The sequence below is a fragment of the Mastigoproctus giganteus genome, chromosome 1 (genome assembly GCF_048544385.1).
Source record: "Mastigoproctus giganteus isolate SK-2022 chromosome 1, ASM4854438v1, whole genome shotgun sequence".
NCBI classification, from domain to species: domain Eukaryota; kingdom Metazoa; phylum Arthropoda; class Arachnida; order Uropygi; family Thelyphonidae; genus Mastigoproctus; species Mastigoproctus giganteus.
The window spans coordinates 252,707,960-252,724,428 of NC_143575.1; the positions used below are offsets into that span (position 1 = coordinate 252,707,960).

General features: G+C 38.1%; 1 protein-coding gene across 1 annotated transcript in view; it reads left to right on the forward strand.

Annotated features, from left to right (window-relative positions):
- Window positions 1-491: 491 nt before the first annotated feature.
- LOC150091770 (D-ribitol-5-phosphate cytidylyltransferase-like) overlaps window positions 492-16,469 on the forward strand; it is a 54,598-nt gene continuing 38,620 nt past the window's right edge. The window contains exons 1-2 of the mRNA XM_090369623.1: window positions 492-1,150; window positions 14,109-14,253. Coding sequence (XP_090225749.1) covers window positions 14,120-14,253 — 134 coding nt within the window. The 5' untranslated portion in view covers window positions 492-1,150; window positions 14,109-14,119. The remainder of the gene's footprint in view (window positions 1,151-14,108; window positions 14,254-16,469) is intronic.

A 16,469-nucleotide genomic window follows, 5' to 3' on the forward strand; every position in this document is an offset into this window, starting at 1 on the left:
CGCATTGCACACAGTTTGGTTGGCCCTACCTTCTTTACTTTTTCAACGAAACGAGTGATACTGCCGCTGTGAATGCACCTATAGGCCGACATATCAGATAGTGTGTTTATTCTCCTTTTTTAATCTTTAGTGTTCGGATTAATCTTTAGTATAGGATATCCCTATCTGTTTTTCGCTTGAATCTCACCTGGACAGTAACAGAACTAAACTGACCTTTTTTGACTAGCTAAAAATCAAAGTTTAGATAACAAGAAAAATGGCTATGTTATGTTTTGCAGAAAACAGCGGTTATTGATAGCCAAAGAAACACATTTCAAACCAAATAAGTGATAAAATACGCAGAGAATTAGCCCAGCCAATGGGCAGGAGCAGCTGCACTTTTCGATCACTGCTTCATCCTCACCACGGCCGATTGAAGCGTATACCCTATTCTATAGTTTAACCGAATTTTCTGTTCACTTTTTCTCATCGAGGCGTATGTTCATTTTAAGCGAGTAATGTGTTGTTTTGCTACTGTTGCATTCATTTACAACGGTAAAGTATGCGATATGTGTTTTCTCAGATGGTGGTGCGTGTTGTTGCGGTTGTAATAATCCTACCGAAAAAAAAAAGCCCGGGGCTGCTATTTATAGGTATCGAACTTAACGTTTTAAATGTTGTTGCCTTGTACAGAGTACGTAATTTGAAAGGAGTAAATTTTCTTCAGGAAGGTTACAAGTTTACAACCTTTTTAAGACGGTAGGATTTTTATTTTACGTTGAGGCAATATTTCGTCTGTAAATGGTGCGTATCATACTGTCAATAGATAAATAAAAACAAACACACACGCCACCCTAGCCTGAGACCGACTAGCTCGAAATTTATTTGTCCAGAGATGGGAATTGAACCCAGGACTTTTTTGAATTGTGTGAAAGCAACAATGCTATCCACTGTATTACCTGTGAGGGTGAGTTCTACAAATGGAAGCTACGTTCTACTTGGCAGAAATTTGAAATTGAAAACATTGGTGCACTTGTCCAGTGGCGCGTTATCCGATTGGCAAAAATGGAAAACATCTGCCTAGAACCTGATCAGAGGTGATGCATACATTGTGTACACATCACCTATTGTGTACATAATAGGTGATGAAACCGAACCTCTACCTGTTAAGGTCAATGAACTTTACTTGAAAATTACGTTTTTTCAAAAATGGTTTTACCGATTTTTAATGAAATTTTATGTTTAGTTATGTCATATAATTTGTTTCTTTTGTTGTCACAATAAAATTAAATTGGAAATGTTCTTTAGTAGCTTTTTCTTTAGACGGGTCCCCCAAATTCCATTTTTCCTTGGGTCCCATGAATGTATAATGCACCACTGCACTTGTCTGTCTTTTTGGTGACACTACCTGCATTATCTTGAAAATTACCTTTTGGTGACTTTTTTTGCAGCAACAATGCCATAAGTTGCTGACCTCTGCTCTAGGAAAATGAAAACTTACTCATGGACACAACAAGTTTTGTAACTTGTGGAGAGGAGGAATAGCACCAGGAATATTTCAGTACAGCACATATACCTAATAAAAATGAAACAGTGGTCTGAAAAAAAGCAAAGAAAACCACAAATTAATGTACCGTACATTGCCTTTCAGGATAAACTTGGAGCAAAACCATAACAAATCTGTCCAAATTACACACGAACAAAAACTCCGTTAATCAGCTCGATATTCAACAAAAAGAAAGTCGTTTAGGATGTGGTGTGGAAAATATTGAACTGTGAAAGGAATGTTGCTGTTGTTCTAGCAGTGGCTATATACTGTGCAGGGCAGGCCATATATCAATTTACCAAGAAATAAATTGTACAGCTTAAATATTCACATTAATTTTGTGCCCGTATCACCTATTCACACAATGTTATTATTGACATTTTATTGAATTATTTAAACTGCTTTCAGTAATTTGTTCTCAGTTATTGGCACCCCTTCTTGGGAAACTAACATATGGCCCACCTGTGTACAAGCTACCAGGCACAGTTGAAATATTTGCTAATAAACAAAATATTTAACAAAATGATTAAACATAGTTATAATAAAAGATAAGGGCACCAAAAACCAATCATCCACCAAATGGTACTGCATCTTGAATTGCAGGAGGACTAGATTTAAACATGATGAGGCTTAATTAAATTTAAACATGATGAAGGACTAGAATTAAACATGATTCATGCAGTGAACCTTTACTGACTAATGTGCATGGGAAAAACAGGCGGAAAAAAATATATTAAAATTTCATAGGTCATAGATAAAAAAATAATAAAATTAATAAATAGTATTGATTAATATAAAATGATAAAAATATATGAATGAGAATTTTGTCACTGCATAGTTTTATGAACAATTACAATTAGGTTTCACCACTTCATGTGGGTGGTAGGCCATAAAACAAATCTTTTTTTAAAAAATATCCTTTTTTTTTTTTTTTTTTTTCATTGTATAACATAATTATCAGTAATCACGTGACAGTATATTTTGTATGCATGCCATTGGTTCACCAATGCATGTGAAACTGCCAGCATATGTAATTGCAGATTTTTATTCGCACAAAAGGAAACTGTGATGCTTTGTGGATGGCAAGGCCCCAAGCTATGACTGAATTGCATTCTACATTGACTTAACTTCTAAACCTAAAACAGGTTTAGAAGTTCTGTTTATCCTTCCTGTACATATTTTACTCCCCAAATTCCAATTCTGCACTGCTTATATCCGTGTGACACCACATCTCTGATATCCCAACAGTATCTACCTTTGATGTCTTGACTAGCACTTCAAGCTCATCAAATTTATTAACTGTACTCCTAGCATTGGTGTATATGCAAGTATACATGCATCTGTTCCTACTCTTAGTTACCCTAACACAGCCCATGTATTTACTTGTTCCACTATGACTCCCAGCAGTTCTGGAAATCTCCATTACCTTGCTTTCCAGGCTGCTGCTCATTCTAATAGAAGCAGTGCAAGAATCACTCTTGCCTCTGACTGTGGCCACTGTAACCTTTTAGTCTGTATTACCCCCCCCCCCCCCAAGCTAGCAGTTTTCCTACCCACCTAACACTGCCTCTACAGCATCAGCAAATATTCTTGCACCCTTTCTATTTAAGTGTATCCCATCCTACAGGGATGGGAGTATATAGATGGAAGTGTATCCCATCCTACAGTCTCTCCTGTCAACAAGCACAGACCAGGCTGAAAAAAAATCTTACCCCTTGAGCCTTGCACAATCTCTCTGGGGCCGAATTGATCGACAAGGCTCTCATCAGTTTTTGGGACCTTGTGGAAATGTGTATCGTCCATTTGGCTAAGACTTGTGGAATGTTAGGGAGAAATGTTGCATACTCCTGTGAACAATGCAAGCCGGCATGCAAAAAACCTGGATGATTTATGGGGGAGTAATCAAAAGCTTAAAAGTATGCAACCTTTGTGGTTTCTGACAGACTTCAAACTGTCTGCTGCCAGTCAACTACTTGCGAAGGCAACCTGTTCCAGTAATGAACAGCTCACTTGCTCAAAGAAAACATTTGCAATCCGGTCTAACCTTCTTTCCGAGTAATTCGAATTTATGGCCACTAGTTCCGGAATTTTTTATAACAGTGAAAATTTCTGTCTTCATTTATTTTGCTAACCCCTCTCAGAGCCTTATAAACCTCAATCAGGTCACCTCTAAGGTGCTTAGTTGCCAAGCTCTGTAGCCCACATAATTTGAAGTCTTTCCTTGTATGGTTGCCCCTTTGCCGATCTCACCATGCGAGTCGCCCTTCTTTGGACCCTTTCAAGAAGCTCTATGTCTTTTTCCAGATGAGGTCTCCATACTTCGACAGTATTCCAAATGCAGTCTTACAATTGTCTTGTACAGTTTGATTATGACCTCCCCATCTCTTCAGGATAATGAAGAGATGGGGAGGTCATATTTATGTCATGATTTATGCTGTCCTATCATAAATCATTGATAGGACAGCATGGGCTTTTCTGGCCAAAGTACAAGGTGGCCTTTGCTATTTATGTGCAACACAAATGAGTTACATAGCATTGGGAGTGGAAAATAATGCAAGAAAGCAAGCATATACAGCATCAGCCAAAAAAAACAAAACAAAACACCATGACACCTCCCATAACGACATGCTTACCTGTCATACTAATTCTGAGAGTTAAGTTGTTACAGACCTTTTTTTCCTAGCATTTTTGAAAGCTGAGATCAAGAAATTATGTATTGGGCAGACTGTGTTAAGACAAACAGACTGCGTACTTTGAAATGTGGAAGGGAAAAATTTGAAGGTAGGTTACAAATATATTTTGTTTGTTGATCACAATGTTTTATTGTTAAGATCAATAAAACCAAATGAATTTTTATTTTACTGGGCTGCTGGTAAAGCTAGGAACCAAAAAGGGTTTGAGTTCAAACCCTTTTTGGTCTGGATAATTATGCAAGGAATATATTTTTAAAGATAATGATGATATCTATTTTAATGACTGAGTACTGTGAAGAGTATATCTTCTTTTTAAAATTACTATTTATCAGTAATAAAGAAAATTAATATTCACTTATGCAGACTGCAATGTTACATAAAATGCAGGGATGACCTCTTATCCACCCCTGTCCCTCCAGTGCAATATACACCACTTAATTTCCTGTCCCTCCAGTGCAATATACACCACTTAATTTCCGAGGACTCTTTAGGAGTTTTTGTAATATAAGATATATATTAATAAAATGGATTCATTCATTCATTTATAATGTTTTGTATGTTGTGAACAGTACAACATATTGTACTCTTAATAACATACAATATACTTGTGCTTACCTGGTATTTCAAAAAGACCATAGAATGACCTTAAAAAAACAGCTTTTGAAAAAGTTTTTATTTCAGTATTCAGTATCATAGTTTCTCTGAACTGCTTTGCACCTTTCCCACTGCTGCTCATGCCATTTTATACTGCATTAAAAAAAAAAAAAAAAAAAAGGTCAGTACCATTTTCTGCAATCCAATCTCTCTGAGCACATATCACCTCATTGCCTGAGTGAAATCTTTGTCCCTGAAGTTACTCCTTAAGTTTTGGAAAAAGAAGTCATTAGGAGGCAGGTTTGAGGAATAAGAGGGGGGAGTGAACAAGGATTTCAAAACACGAATCTGCAATGGTACACTAGTGAATGTAAGCTGGTGTGTTATCTTCATTGAAAAGGATAACATGATGCAGGTTCCCTTGTCTCTCTATCTTGATAACTTCATGTGGTCTCACTATTAATTGTGTGTAATACTGACCTGTGATTGTGCTTATATGCTAAAGGTAATCAACAATCATTACTTCCTGAACATCACAAAAAATGGAGGCCACCACCCTGCCTGCTTACATGTCAACACAGAATTTCTTAGGTCATAGAAATGATGTGCATTTCCACATCAAGGTTTGATGCTTGGACTCGGATCAAAGTGCAGCAATACTGGAGCAGAGTTCCCTAGTTTTGCTAGCTTATCGGCATTTCCTTCAATTTAGAAACTTGATAAATAGCGTGAAGTTCAGATTTCTCCATTTTATTATTTTCAACAGATATAGCTTAAAAATTCATTGCTAAAAACTTTTAGTACAGTGATAGCACAAAGATTACAGAAAGATACATCTGTTGAATGACAGTTCCTACATATAAAATTTGAAGATTGTATCTAGGCTATTCTATGAAGGCTGTTCTGTTCTAGGCTATTCTTCTTAGCCTCCATAGCAGTTATTTGAAAGGCTACTAAAATACTGAGCTGGAATGAGTGAGTGCTAGCTGAAGCACTCTCCTTTGGTCCATTGTTAAGAGGTTAATGATGTAAGTTTTGAGGTAGAATGAGTTGCAGTTTGAATAATTGCTTGAGATACAAAAACATCTGTCTAAGCAATTTTATTTTAATTCATAAGTACCGGTGATTTAAATTATGAGATATAATGTAGCTATAAGTCAACACACTTGTAATAGTGCTTACCTCATTCATATTAAATTCAAAATTTCATTTTAAAAATATTGTAGAATGATGAAATTACTTACATATTTGATAATAAAGCACATTTTTTCATACTAATATGATATACACTACACGTGACTCAGGTTTCTAAAAAATGAAAAAAAGCAGATCCACCCAGATCAGAGCAGTGAAGGAAGAAAACTAGTTACCCAATATTACAAATTTTCTGTGTTCAGATAATTTTTTTCCTGAAGACATTGACAGAATCTCTTGGTCACATATGCAGATTAGGGATGTGCAATACCATCTGTCTTTCCCAAATGATCATTCTTTATGAAAACAGTATGTTTTGAGTCCAGATAAAGGAAGGAATAGTGTAGTGTACAAAAAATAGTATTATAAATTTTTTTAATGGGCTTTTTGAGAATTTATATTTATAAACTGGTAAAGAGGCATCTCACTTAGCAGTATATAGTTTTAAATATTTTTATTCCTGCTTTACAGAATAAGGGGTAACATTTCAAGACCCTTACCAGTCCTGACTAAGGGTATTTTCTGTGTTAATACTTGATTAAGAAACTGAGAAGCATTTTGATAAGTTAAATGAGAATAGAAGTCATCTTATCAAAGATGTTTTGGTATGATAAATTGAAATAAAAACCCTTGTGATGGTATCCTTGGGTCCCCTCCCATTTTATATACTATTTCTGTAGCTTGAAAATCTTTGCTGTAAATTAAAATGGATTGAAACACTCTATTTTCAGATTTTATATCAATCAATTGCATCATGCAGATCACTTCACAGGTGCCTGGACTTCAGATCCTGCAATTTGCAGAACTGAAGTCTTACCAAGAAAGGCTTCAGTTCTGCAAATAGCAGTGTCTGGAGACTAGGCACCTACGAAGTGATCTGACTGAGGTGTTTAAGGCATTAGCATTAGTAGAGGCATATGATGCAAGAAAGCAAGCTTATGCAGCATCAGCCAAAAAAAAAAAAAAAACACTCCCATTTTACCCCTCCGTTCTTTCGAAATACCTGTCCAGCTGAGCCTTAAATTTATTTAGGCTATCAACTTCCACAACAAGGGATGGAAGTCTGTTCCACCAACCAACCACCCCCCCCTGGCTAAAGACAAATTTCCGCACATCTATCCTTCATCTGTCTTTCCTCAATTTGAATTTATGCCCTCTCAGGTGATTATTCTGAGCAAGAGGAAGAATCCCATCAGCATTGAGCATGCTCAAACCATTCAAGGCTTTATACACCTCAATCAGATCACCTCGCAAGTGCCTAGTCTGCAGACACTGTAATTTGCAAAACTTAAGCCTTTCTTCGTAAGAGCAACCCTTTGTTCCATTCACTAATCTTGTTGCCCTTCTTTGTACTCGTTCGAGCAGCTCTACATTCTTCTTGAAATGAGGCCTCCAGACCTGTATATAGTACTCAAGGTGTGGCCTGACCATTGCCTTATACAAGGGAATAATCACCTCTTTATCTCTGCTAGAAAAATTCCTGTATATCATTGACAAGACACCATGAGCTACTCTTGCAGCCTGTCTGCACTGCTCAGAACAATTGTCAGAACAATCTGCCTGCACAATTGCCCCCAGGTCCTTTTCATTCTCTACCACTGTCAGTGTAGTACCACAGAGTTGATACGTTGCTCTAGGGTTACTGTTTCCCATATGTAGTACTTTACATTTGTCAATGTTAAACTTCATTTGCCACCTCTCAGCCCATTTGCTCAACCTTTCCAGATCCTGTTGCAGCAGCATACTGTCAGTAGTGTCCTTAACAACCCTGCCAACCTTTGTATCGTCTGCAAACTTAGACATTAAGCTCGATATACCATCATCAATATCATTTAGGCTGATGCTGCATAAGCTTGTTTTCTTGCATCCTATGCCTCTACTAATGCTAATACTAATGCTAATTTATAAATACAGAAAACAACAAAAGTGATGTCACATTGGTCACTGGCTAACACAAGCACAGAAAAGTGACATCATACTGGTCACTGGCTAACACAAGAACTATATAACCGGCCACGTAGCTATAATTTGCAAGTGATGATCACACTAAGTTATGTAGTTTACCAAATAAATGATGGCACTAAAAGAAAGAACTGTCACCTGTTTTTTGTATGGAGTTTTAAAGCCAAATGCAATCAATGATATGAGTACCAAATTGTAAAATGATGACTTTTTTGGAAACTTTGTTGAATGTTAAAGTGCCAGATTTTGCATCGTTTCCTGTACAAATGTTGTGATTCAAGATTTTTATTTTTTTATTTTAAGAAATAAATTGATTTGAAATAAATTCAAATTTGATTTGCTGTTTTCAAGCTCCTGTAGAACATAGTGTGATTGTTAGGCAGTTCCTTTGCAACTTTGCAAAACCAGTTGATGTGGGTTATATGAATGGTGTGTTGTTTAACTGGTAACTTAGTTATTGGGGTATTGTTACCAGGAAGGGCCCTTCCAACATCCATCTGTAGCATGGAAGTCATGGAAGATAGTTACATTTGATAGATAGGATGAGCTACCAACATTTTGTCCAGGTCAAGAGTGAATATAACATTGAAGGAAAAGGAATTTGGGTATAGCTTAAGGGTTGGATAACAGGGGAAGCAAAGATGGGGATATTAGAGAAGACATCCTCCAAGTAAAACAGAGCAAGGAAATCTAAAGAAGGAAGGGGGAGAGAGAGAGAGGGGCTTTGTAGGAGGGCAGGATGCTCATAAGTAAACAGCAGCAAGACAGAGAGAAAGAACATAAATGTGCAGACAAGTATGGAGCACTTGAATGCTATGGAGAGGTAATTCCCACACCAAGGAAGGCCTTGGTGTCAGCAGGTGTCCTACTCCAGGGGCACCTGCTGGGAGTTAGCAATAGGAGTGTAATTCATCTAGAGAAGCATCACAAGAGTAAAACTGCAGCAGTAGGTGAAGCTATTCTACTGTGGATCGATCCCAGAGACAGAAAAAGCCTCCTGACAAGCAGGAATTAGATCCCACAAGAGAGTGCAATGAGTAACTATCATTGTCTGCAGTGAATCCCACCCAGGGAGGTCCATGGCTGAGCAGAAAAATAAGCTACCAAGGAACTGAAAATTTCGCATTTGGGCCAAGGTGGCCCAGCATCATTGGTGGTGTAGGGTTCCAGGAAGCAAGGGGGTGAGTTACTTGGTGTAGAGATCCCACTCAGGCCCAAGTGTAAGCCAGGTCAGCATCGTACTACAGCAAGAATTCCACTTTGGGAAAGTTCAAGATCAGTAGGGAGAGATTTTACATGACAGTGGCATCTAGGAATAAAGGGCACCTGTGGGATGATTCTCTCTTTGAGGTTGATGTGGAGAGATGGTCGAAGCAGAAGGAGCACTGTGGAGTGAGTGCTGGAAGAATGGTGGTAGTCCAAGACTGGACTGTGGTGACTGGAAGAAGTGGTAAGGGACAAAGAAAGCTGGTAGAGCTGTATTCTGAACACCATAGTTACAAAGGAAGGGAAGACCTGAAAAGCATAGTTCTGGAGAAGGATGTTCTCTGGCTGTAGGAATGAAAGGGTGAGTGTAATAAGCTGTGGATTCTTAGATCGAGGTATGTTACATCCATGCCTAATATGGTTCCAGTCTTCTTGCTCTTCACAGTAGCAAGTGGTATCATTAGAAAGGTCAAGGTCTAGAAGCTTGTTGATGGGACCATGGCTAGTAAGGAGGTAGGTAGTTTGTCAGTTTAGAGTGAACCAGGCAGAGCACTGTTTATTCCACTGTGGGGATAAAGTGCTTGAATGCTGCCTTTATCTTTACCTCTGCCAGACCACTATGACTGCCATATGGGAGTCAATTATTCCAGGCTTATTCCATATGCATGTTTTTTCTGTATTTGGGGTGGGTGCAAATCCTAATAAATTCTCTCTTTTGTTTATTTCGACCATATGGGACAGTCCATAGAAAGCTATGCGGAGTTCAAGTAGTAATTGGCCAATGATAATTTGGAGTATAGTATGGCAGTGATTGTTGTCCAACATGCCCTGGTCATTTGCAGGAGCATCAAACATTGAAGTCTACAAAGGTACCTCTGGATGATGACCTTGTCAGAGTAGTGATAGCACACTGTGGTACCATCGATTCCTCCCTTGGGGCACCAGTCCTTTCATGTAAATGTGGAAAACATTGCAATATATTGTTTGATCTTGTCCACAAATGTCTTGAGGTGTGGAAGAAATTCTTGTCTGCCATCAAGAGTTACTCTCAGGTACTTGACTGATCAGCAATTGACAAGTGAGTGGTCCCCACAGCAGATAGTGGGTGGCCTGTTAATGTTGAGCATAAGGATTGTACATTTGTTAGTGCAAACAGCAAGCTTATGGGTGCTAGTCCATACAGCTAGGGTAGAGAGAAAGATCTGGCCCAGCATTCCAGCACCAGTTGTGTGGGGCCCCTCAAGGTGAATAACCAAGTTGTCAGTGTACGATATTAAGGTTGTGTTCTGGAAGGTCCTTGAAAGCCAGTCATTTAGCACTGTATTCCAAATTGCTCAGGATGGAACCCCTGAGGACAACCTCTGGTATAGGAATTCCCAGAGATTTATTGGAAACATCTGGTAAGCCTAGCTCTATTTAGGATGCTCAGCCTCCAGACAATTGGATCTTGCCTCTTTGAAATCAACAAAAGTGGCAAGAACATACTTGGCTTCTAAGCTGTTCACCATCTAGAAGACCTTGGATAATGCATCAGTAGTGGAGCTTCCAGGTTTTAAGCCAAATTGAAGAGGGCATTCAGGCCCTTTGCATCATATATCGGTTGGAGGTAGGATAATAGCAACCTCTCAAAGACCTTGCCGATGGGAAATTGGCCTTGGAGGCATCTGTAGGTTAACCAGGATCTTAGGAATCAGCTAGAGATCTTCATGTTTCTATCAGGGAGGTAAGATGCCGTCACACAGCAGGTGTTAAATAGTTTGACCAAGGTGTTAGGGAAGGTAAACCAAAGTCACTTGACAGCTTCATTCTCATCCAGATCGAGGCCAGGTGTCTTCCTGTTCTTGATCTTGGAGATTGTGGCTGCCATGTCAAGAACAGGTGTCTTCCTGTTCTTGATCTTGGAGATTGTGGCTGCCATGTCAAGAACAGGTGTCTTCCTGTTCTTGATCTTGGAGATTGTGGCTGCCATGTCATCCTGGGAGAAGGGATCATCCAAAGCAGTGGGTTGATATCTAGAGTTCTCTGTTATGATGCTTTTGTGAGTGCTATAGTCAGAGTTTGGGTTGTTCTGGATGAGGAGTGTGTCCAGGATGCAGTTCATGGCATCCAGTCAAGAGTTGATCCCAGTAGAGTTAGCCATCTGAATAGAGTTGATGATGTCTGTTGTAGCTAGCTTGTTGTGCAGAAGTTGTAACTCAGCAATAATGACTTGAAATTTAAAGAACATTCTTTTGTTGCTGCTAGCAGACTGTAGAAATAAAACTTTAATAAAATAAAACTGTACAAATAAATTATATAATTAAAATTTTAAAGCAACAATAAAACAAAGAATAGACTAAAAGCAATAAGACATGAACAAAGAATAGACTAAAAGCAATAAGACATGAACAAAGAATAGACTAAAAGCAATAAGACATGAACATAGAATATAAAGTAAAAGTGATGAAATAATATAATACACACTAGTGGCTTTTCAGTTAAGTTGCCCTTTTATCAACTATGGGAAGAGTGTTACAGCAAACAATCATTTTATATCAGGAAAACATCAGACAGTACATGACAAAAAAAACAAAAGCACATATATACAGAATGTATGCTAGTAATTTTTTCCATTTTCTTTGTTATTGATCCTCCATCATGCTTTCCTATTTTTGGCAGGAGAGTTCTGAATTGGGCATGTGTACTGCTTTGTTTTTTTCAAGATGTTGATTTTTATTCGGAATGATTCTAAATCTAGGAAATTCTTAAAGGTATAACTGCGATATTGGGATTCATTACAAAATTTAACATAAGAATATTAAAGTTTATACATATTTCTTAATTATTTCATTAATAAGTGAGATTAAATATTTCTAGGGCGGGGCAAAAGTAGGGCAAAAATATACAGTTGCTGGTTTATTTATTTTTCTAATAGGTATACAGCAGTTATGTATGAATGGTGTAAGAGAGAAAAATACAGGTGACTCTGCAATCACATTTCTGGTCAACTCAACTGACCTCAAACCCAGCTGTGACAGTGAGGTGATCGACCAATCTTGGCATTACTATCACTGCCTATGGTTAGAGTCCCTAAACATATCTAGCTGTCACAAAGTTTTAAATCGCAGTAGAGGTACAAGACTACACCCAATTTTGGAGTATGTAGTGTTAAAGCACAACAAACGCTGGCAGTCATCCCAAATATGTGCCGTGTACCAACAACAATCACCTGATCTGACATAGTAAGTGATTGAACACTCTCACGTTAATGTGTACTCTCTTCCAGCAATCTGAGCATGCACTGCTTATTTAGTTTATTCCATTCCTAACATTTTATGTTATGTTTATATTTCTGTGTGTATATACTTAACTAAGGAAGGGGTTCGTTACCCCGAAAGCTTCTTTACCATATTAAAATTCATATATTACCATATCCACTGGTTCCACTGTATTCTTCTGCAAAACTGGAAACCAGTGCCGCAGGCCCATTCTATTTTACATATAAATGTTAATTCCTTAGGGGCTCAAAATTTTTGATCTCATTATTCTCACATTCCTGAAGTCTGTCTGCTATGTACAAAGATCTTTGTTTGCATTCACTTCTTGAAAGATGTCATTGTTGAAGCATTTGAAATCATTGATGGTATGAGGTTTCCCACCAGACACCTTGTCCTTAATGACTCTCCAAAGGAAAATTTCCATGGGCATAAAGTATGGTGACTGTGATGGCCATTCAGTTGACCCTCACCTAGCTCTCCACCTTTGAGGAAATTCTTGGTGTAGCAAGACATGTGCTTCTCAAGCATAATGAGGCAGGCCACCATTCTGCTGGAAGAGCAGTTATGCATGATTGAATTGCTGGTGCAGTTGTGGTGTGATGCTCCTCACTGTGTTTAGATATGCATCTTTTGTGATTGTTATTGAAAAACACAGGTCCAATGAGTCCATAACATGAAATTTCATCTCATATTGTAACTTGGTTGGTTTAGTTTTTCTATCACAACATGCAATTTTTGGATGACCAATAATTGCATTTGTGCCTGTTGACTTGGCCTGATAATTTGAAGCAAGACTAGACCAGATAATTATCTCAAGCACTACCCTGGGTCATTATCAGCCTTGGTCAATACATCTTCAAATGTAAATGCTTCATTAACTGATGCAAAGTTCTGATAAAATTTCTAGCTTTTTTTTTTAGAAGCCCTCCTTTCTGGTTGATTTCCTTGAACTTTGAAAGAATGCTTATGCCACTAGCATTTTGTTTTTAGGGGTGATAAGTTATTGTTTGACCACTCTTTGGTACATTAATAATGGACCATATGTGGTCACATTTGTCCCAAAGTCTGTAGAGCATGGGAAGTGGTGTTCAAGATTTCACACCACTTCGTCTGGGCACATTTTGCATTCTCAGTGTTCCAGTACTGTTTGAGTACCCACTTGCATTTATCAGCTGTCAAATTTCCAGCCATCATTCTCCATATTATCTACCTGCAAATAAAAATAAAACAGGTAACTATATACTTAACTATAATAATGTGTAACTATATTGTGTATTGTATGCCTATTTTTCTCTCACCCATATATATATATATATATATACAGCATTTAAGAGACTACATATTTGACGGGAAAAAAATTGCATGTGTACCCTGTATATTGAAAAGATGTTTTATGTGAAAACATCCTTGGGTTGGAAGAGGCTAGCGAAATCTATTTGTAGAATAGTATGACATGCTGCTAAAGAACCATTATTATGGTTCTTTTGTGACATCATATTTCCTTAGTATGATTGTAATGTGTATTATTATGAAATATTTGACCACAACAATACACATCCATCTCACATTTCTGTTACATCTTGTTAAGCGTTGCTAAAGATGTTTTTGCATCAAAAATTCAGATTTTTATGGTGAATATTTATACGTATGTGTTTATATAATTTTATTCCATTCCAGATATCCCAGTGATGGAAAGGTGCATTGTTTATACTGTGATTCCAGCAGCAGGGGTTGGTAGCAGAATGGAAATGGATATACCTAAACAGTTTCATACAGTCCTTCATAAACCACTCATTAGTCATACAGTCAAAGCATTTTTAATGTAAGTGCATTATTACTATTATTATAAAAAAAACAACAAAACCTTTTCTCCTTTATGGGATTTTTTCCACTCCCTCACGAGGTAGACTGGTATCATGTACATGGGGGTGGTCGTTTGTGTCTAGTTACTATTATTATTTGTTACTGTTGGTTGAGAAACTCTTTTACTATCCTACAGGTGTTCAGGATTGTGGCTTTCTGGAGTTCCACATAAGTGTTCTGGGAGGCCTATTGTTGCAACGTTCTTATGGAGGCATTGTGCCAGTGGTTGATACGATGATTGGGATGTTAGTTACTTGTTCCATATGCCACACATCTTTGACTTCCTGTCTTAGGTCTGATTATTTCATGATCTTTTCCTCACATGTTTTTTGGAGGTTGTTGGTGTTGGGCACTGCTATGTCGATCAGGTAAGTAGCCATTTCCTTCTTGCTGAGGGTCTGGTCTGTTGTGCAGGATCATCTTGTCCGTTATTACAGTATGGTCCCAGTGTAGTCTGTGAGTAGAGGTCTGTAGTATGGGCTGAGGCTCGTACTTGTAATATGGTAAACTTTCTTTGATCAGCTGGTATTTTTGCACTAGCTTCTGATGTATTATTCTAGACACCTGGTTGTGTCTAGAATAATGTGAGTGTAATCCATCTGGGTGACCACCTTGTATCCTGCGATGACGTGCTGCTGGATTGTTTCTATGGCCAAGTGGCATCATTGACATGTGTCATCTGTTATTCCAAGGTCCTTAGCGATGTATTTCTTGTAGTTTCTAGTGTTAATTACTTGGTCTTGGATGGCAAGCATGAATTATTTGGTCTCAGGGAAGGGTCTTCCATTCATGAGCCAAGTGTTGGAAGCCATCTTATTTATGTAGTCTTGATGGAGGTCATTTTAGTGTTTGCCCTGGAGTGTCTTCTTTGCCCATCTTTTTATCTTTGTTTCTTCTGTCTGTATCAGTGTGGTCTCCTTGTTGAGGTTGAGTGCTGTATGTCCTTTGTCTATTTTTCTTATGGCTTGGTAGATTGGTGCTGTGTTTACCTGGAAGTAATCTCTCTGTTTCTTGATTGCCTTCTTTTCTTGTTTAATGAGGTCAGTCAATCTCTCCCTCCGTCTGTACAGGCTATGATCAGTCTCTCATTGGCCGACTTCGGGTGGTGTTGGCAGCTCTTGGTAGTCATTATCCTGGTTGAACTCATAATCTCCTCCAGCTTGGTGTTAATCCAATCTATGAAGGAGTACGTTGGTACTGGGACTGCATACGTGTTTATGGCTGTGCCCATGTTCCCACCATTCAGCTTTGATTTTAGCAGGCTTCTCAGTCTTTGATGGTATTTCTAAATCAAGCAATTTGATCTCCTTGTGTTCTAACTGGTGGGCCTGCATCATCCCCAGATATTTATATGTATTTCCCTCTGTCATGGTTTCAATCTCTTCACCAGTCTTCAGCTGGTAGTTTTTTCCAACTAGATGTCTTTGATGCAATCCATGTGTTTTGCATTTGTCTAGGCCAAATTGCATCCTGATGTCAGTGCTGAACTCTTCATTGATCCTGAGTAGCTGTTGATCCTCAGTTGTAGCATAGAGTTTTATGTCATCCACATGCATCAAGTGAGAGAGGTTTACAGGTTACTCCTCCCTTCTTTTAGAATATACCCATATTTGCTGTTATTCAACATGGATGGTGGATCACTATCCACCATGCTCAATTGTGATGATTATTTTTTTTATGTTTGTGTGTTTTTTTTCCCATCTCACAACAGGCACTGGTACTATGTGCATGGGCTGGTTGTTATGTCTGGCTGTTGCTAACATAATACATAATACATAAAGGTGGTAACTACAAATTGGTTAGTCTGACGTCAGTGGTAGGAAAAATTTGAGGCAATAATTAAGACTGCATTTCAGGGACATTTAGTTAGCAATGGCATTCTGAAGAACACATAACATGGTTTTGTTAAGGGAAAATCATGTTTAACTAACCTAGTAAGCTATTTTGATGCAGTTACTCATTAGTTTGATGTAGGGAACAATTTAAACATAGTTTATTTGGATTTTAGCAAAGCATTTGGCTCAGTTCTTCATGCGAGGTTACTGTATAAGCTGGAACACATTGGGATTACTGCAGGGCAGAAGGCTGTTATCTGTGAAGGGATAAAAGGTGTGATATCAAAATTTTTGCAGATGACGTTAAGATTGGTAGAGTTGTTAATGATCAGTGCCAAGC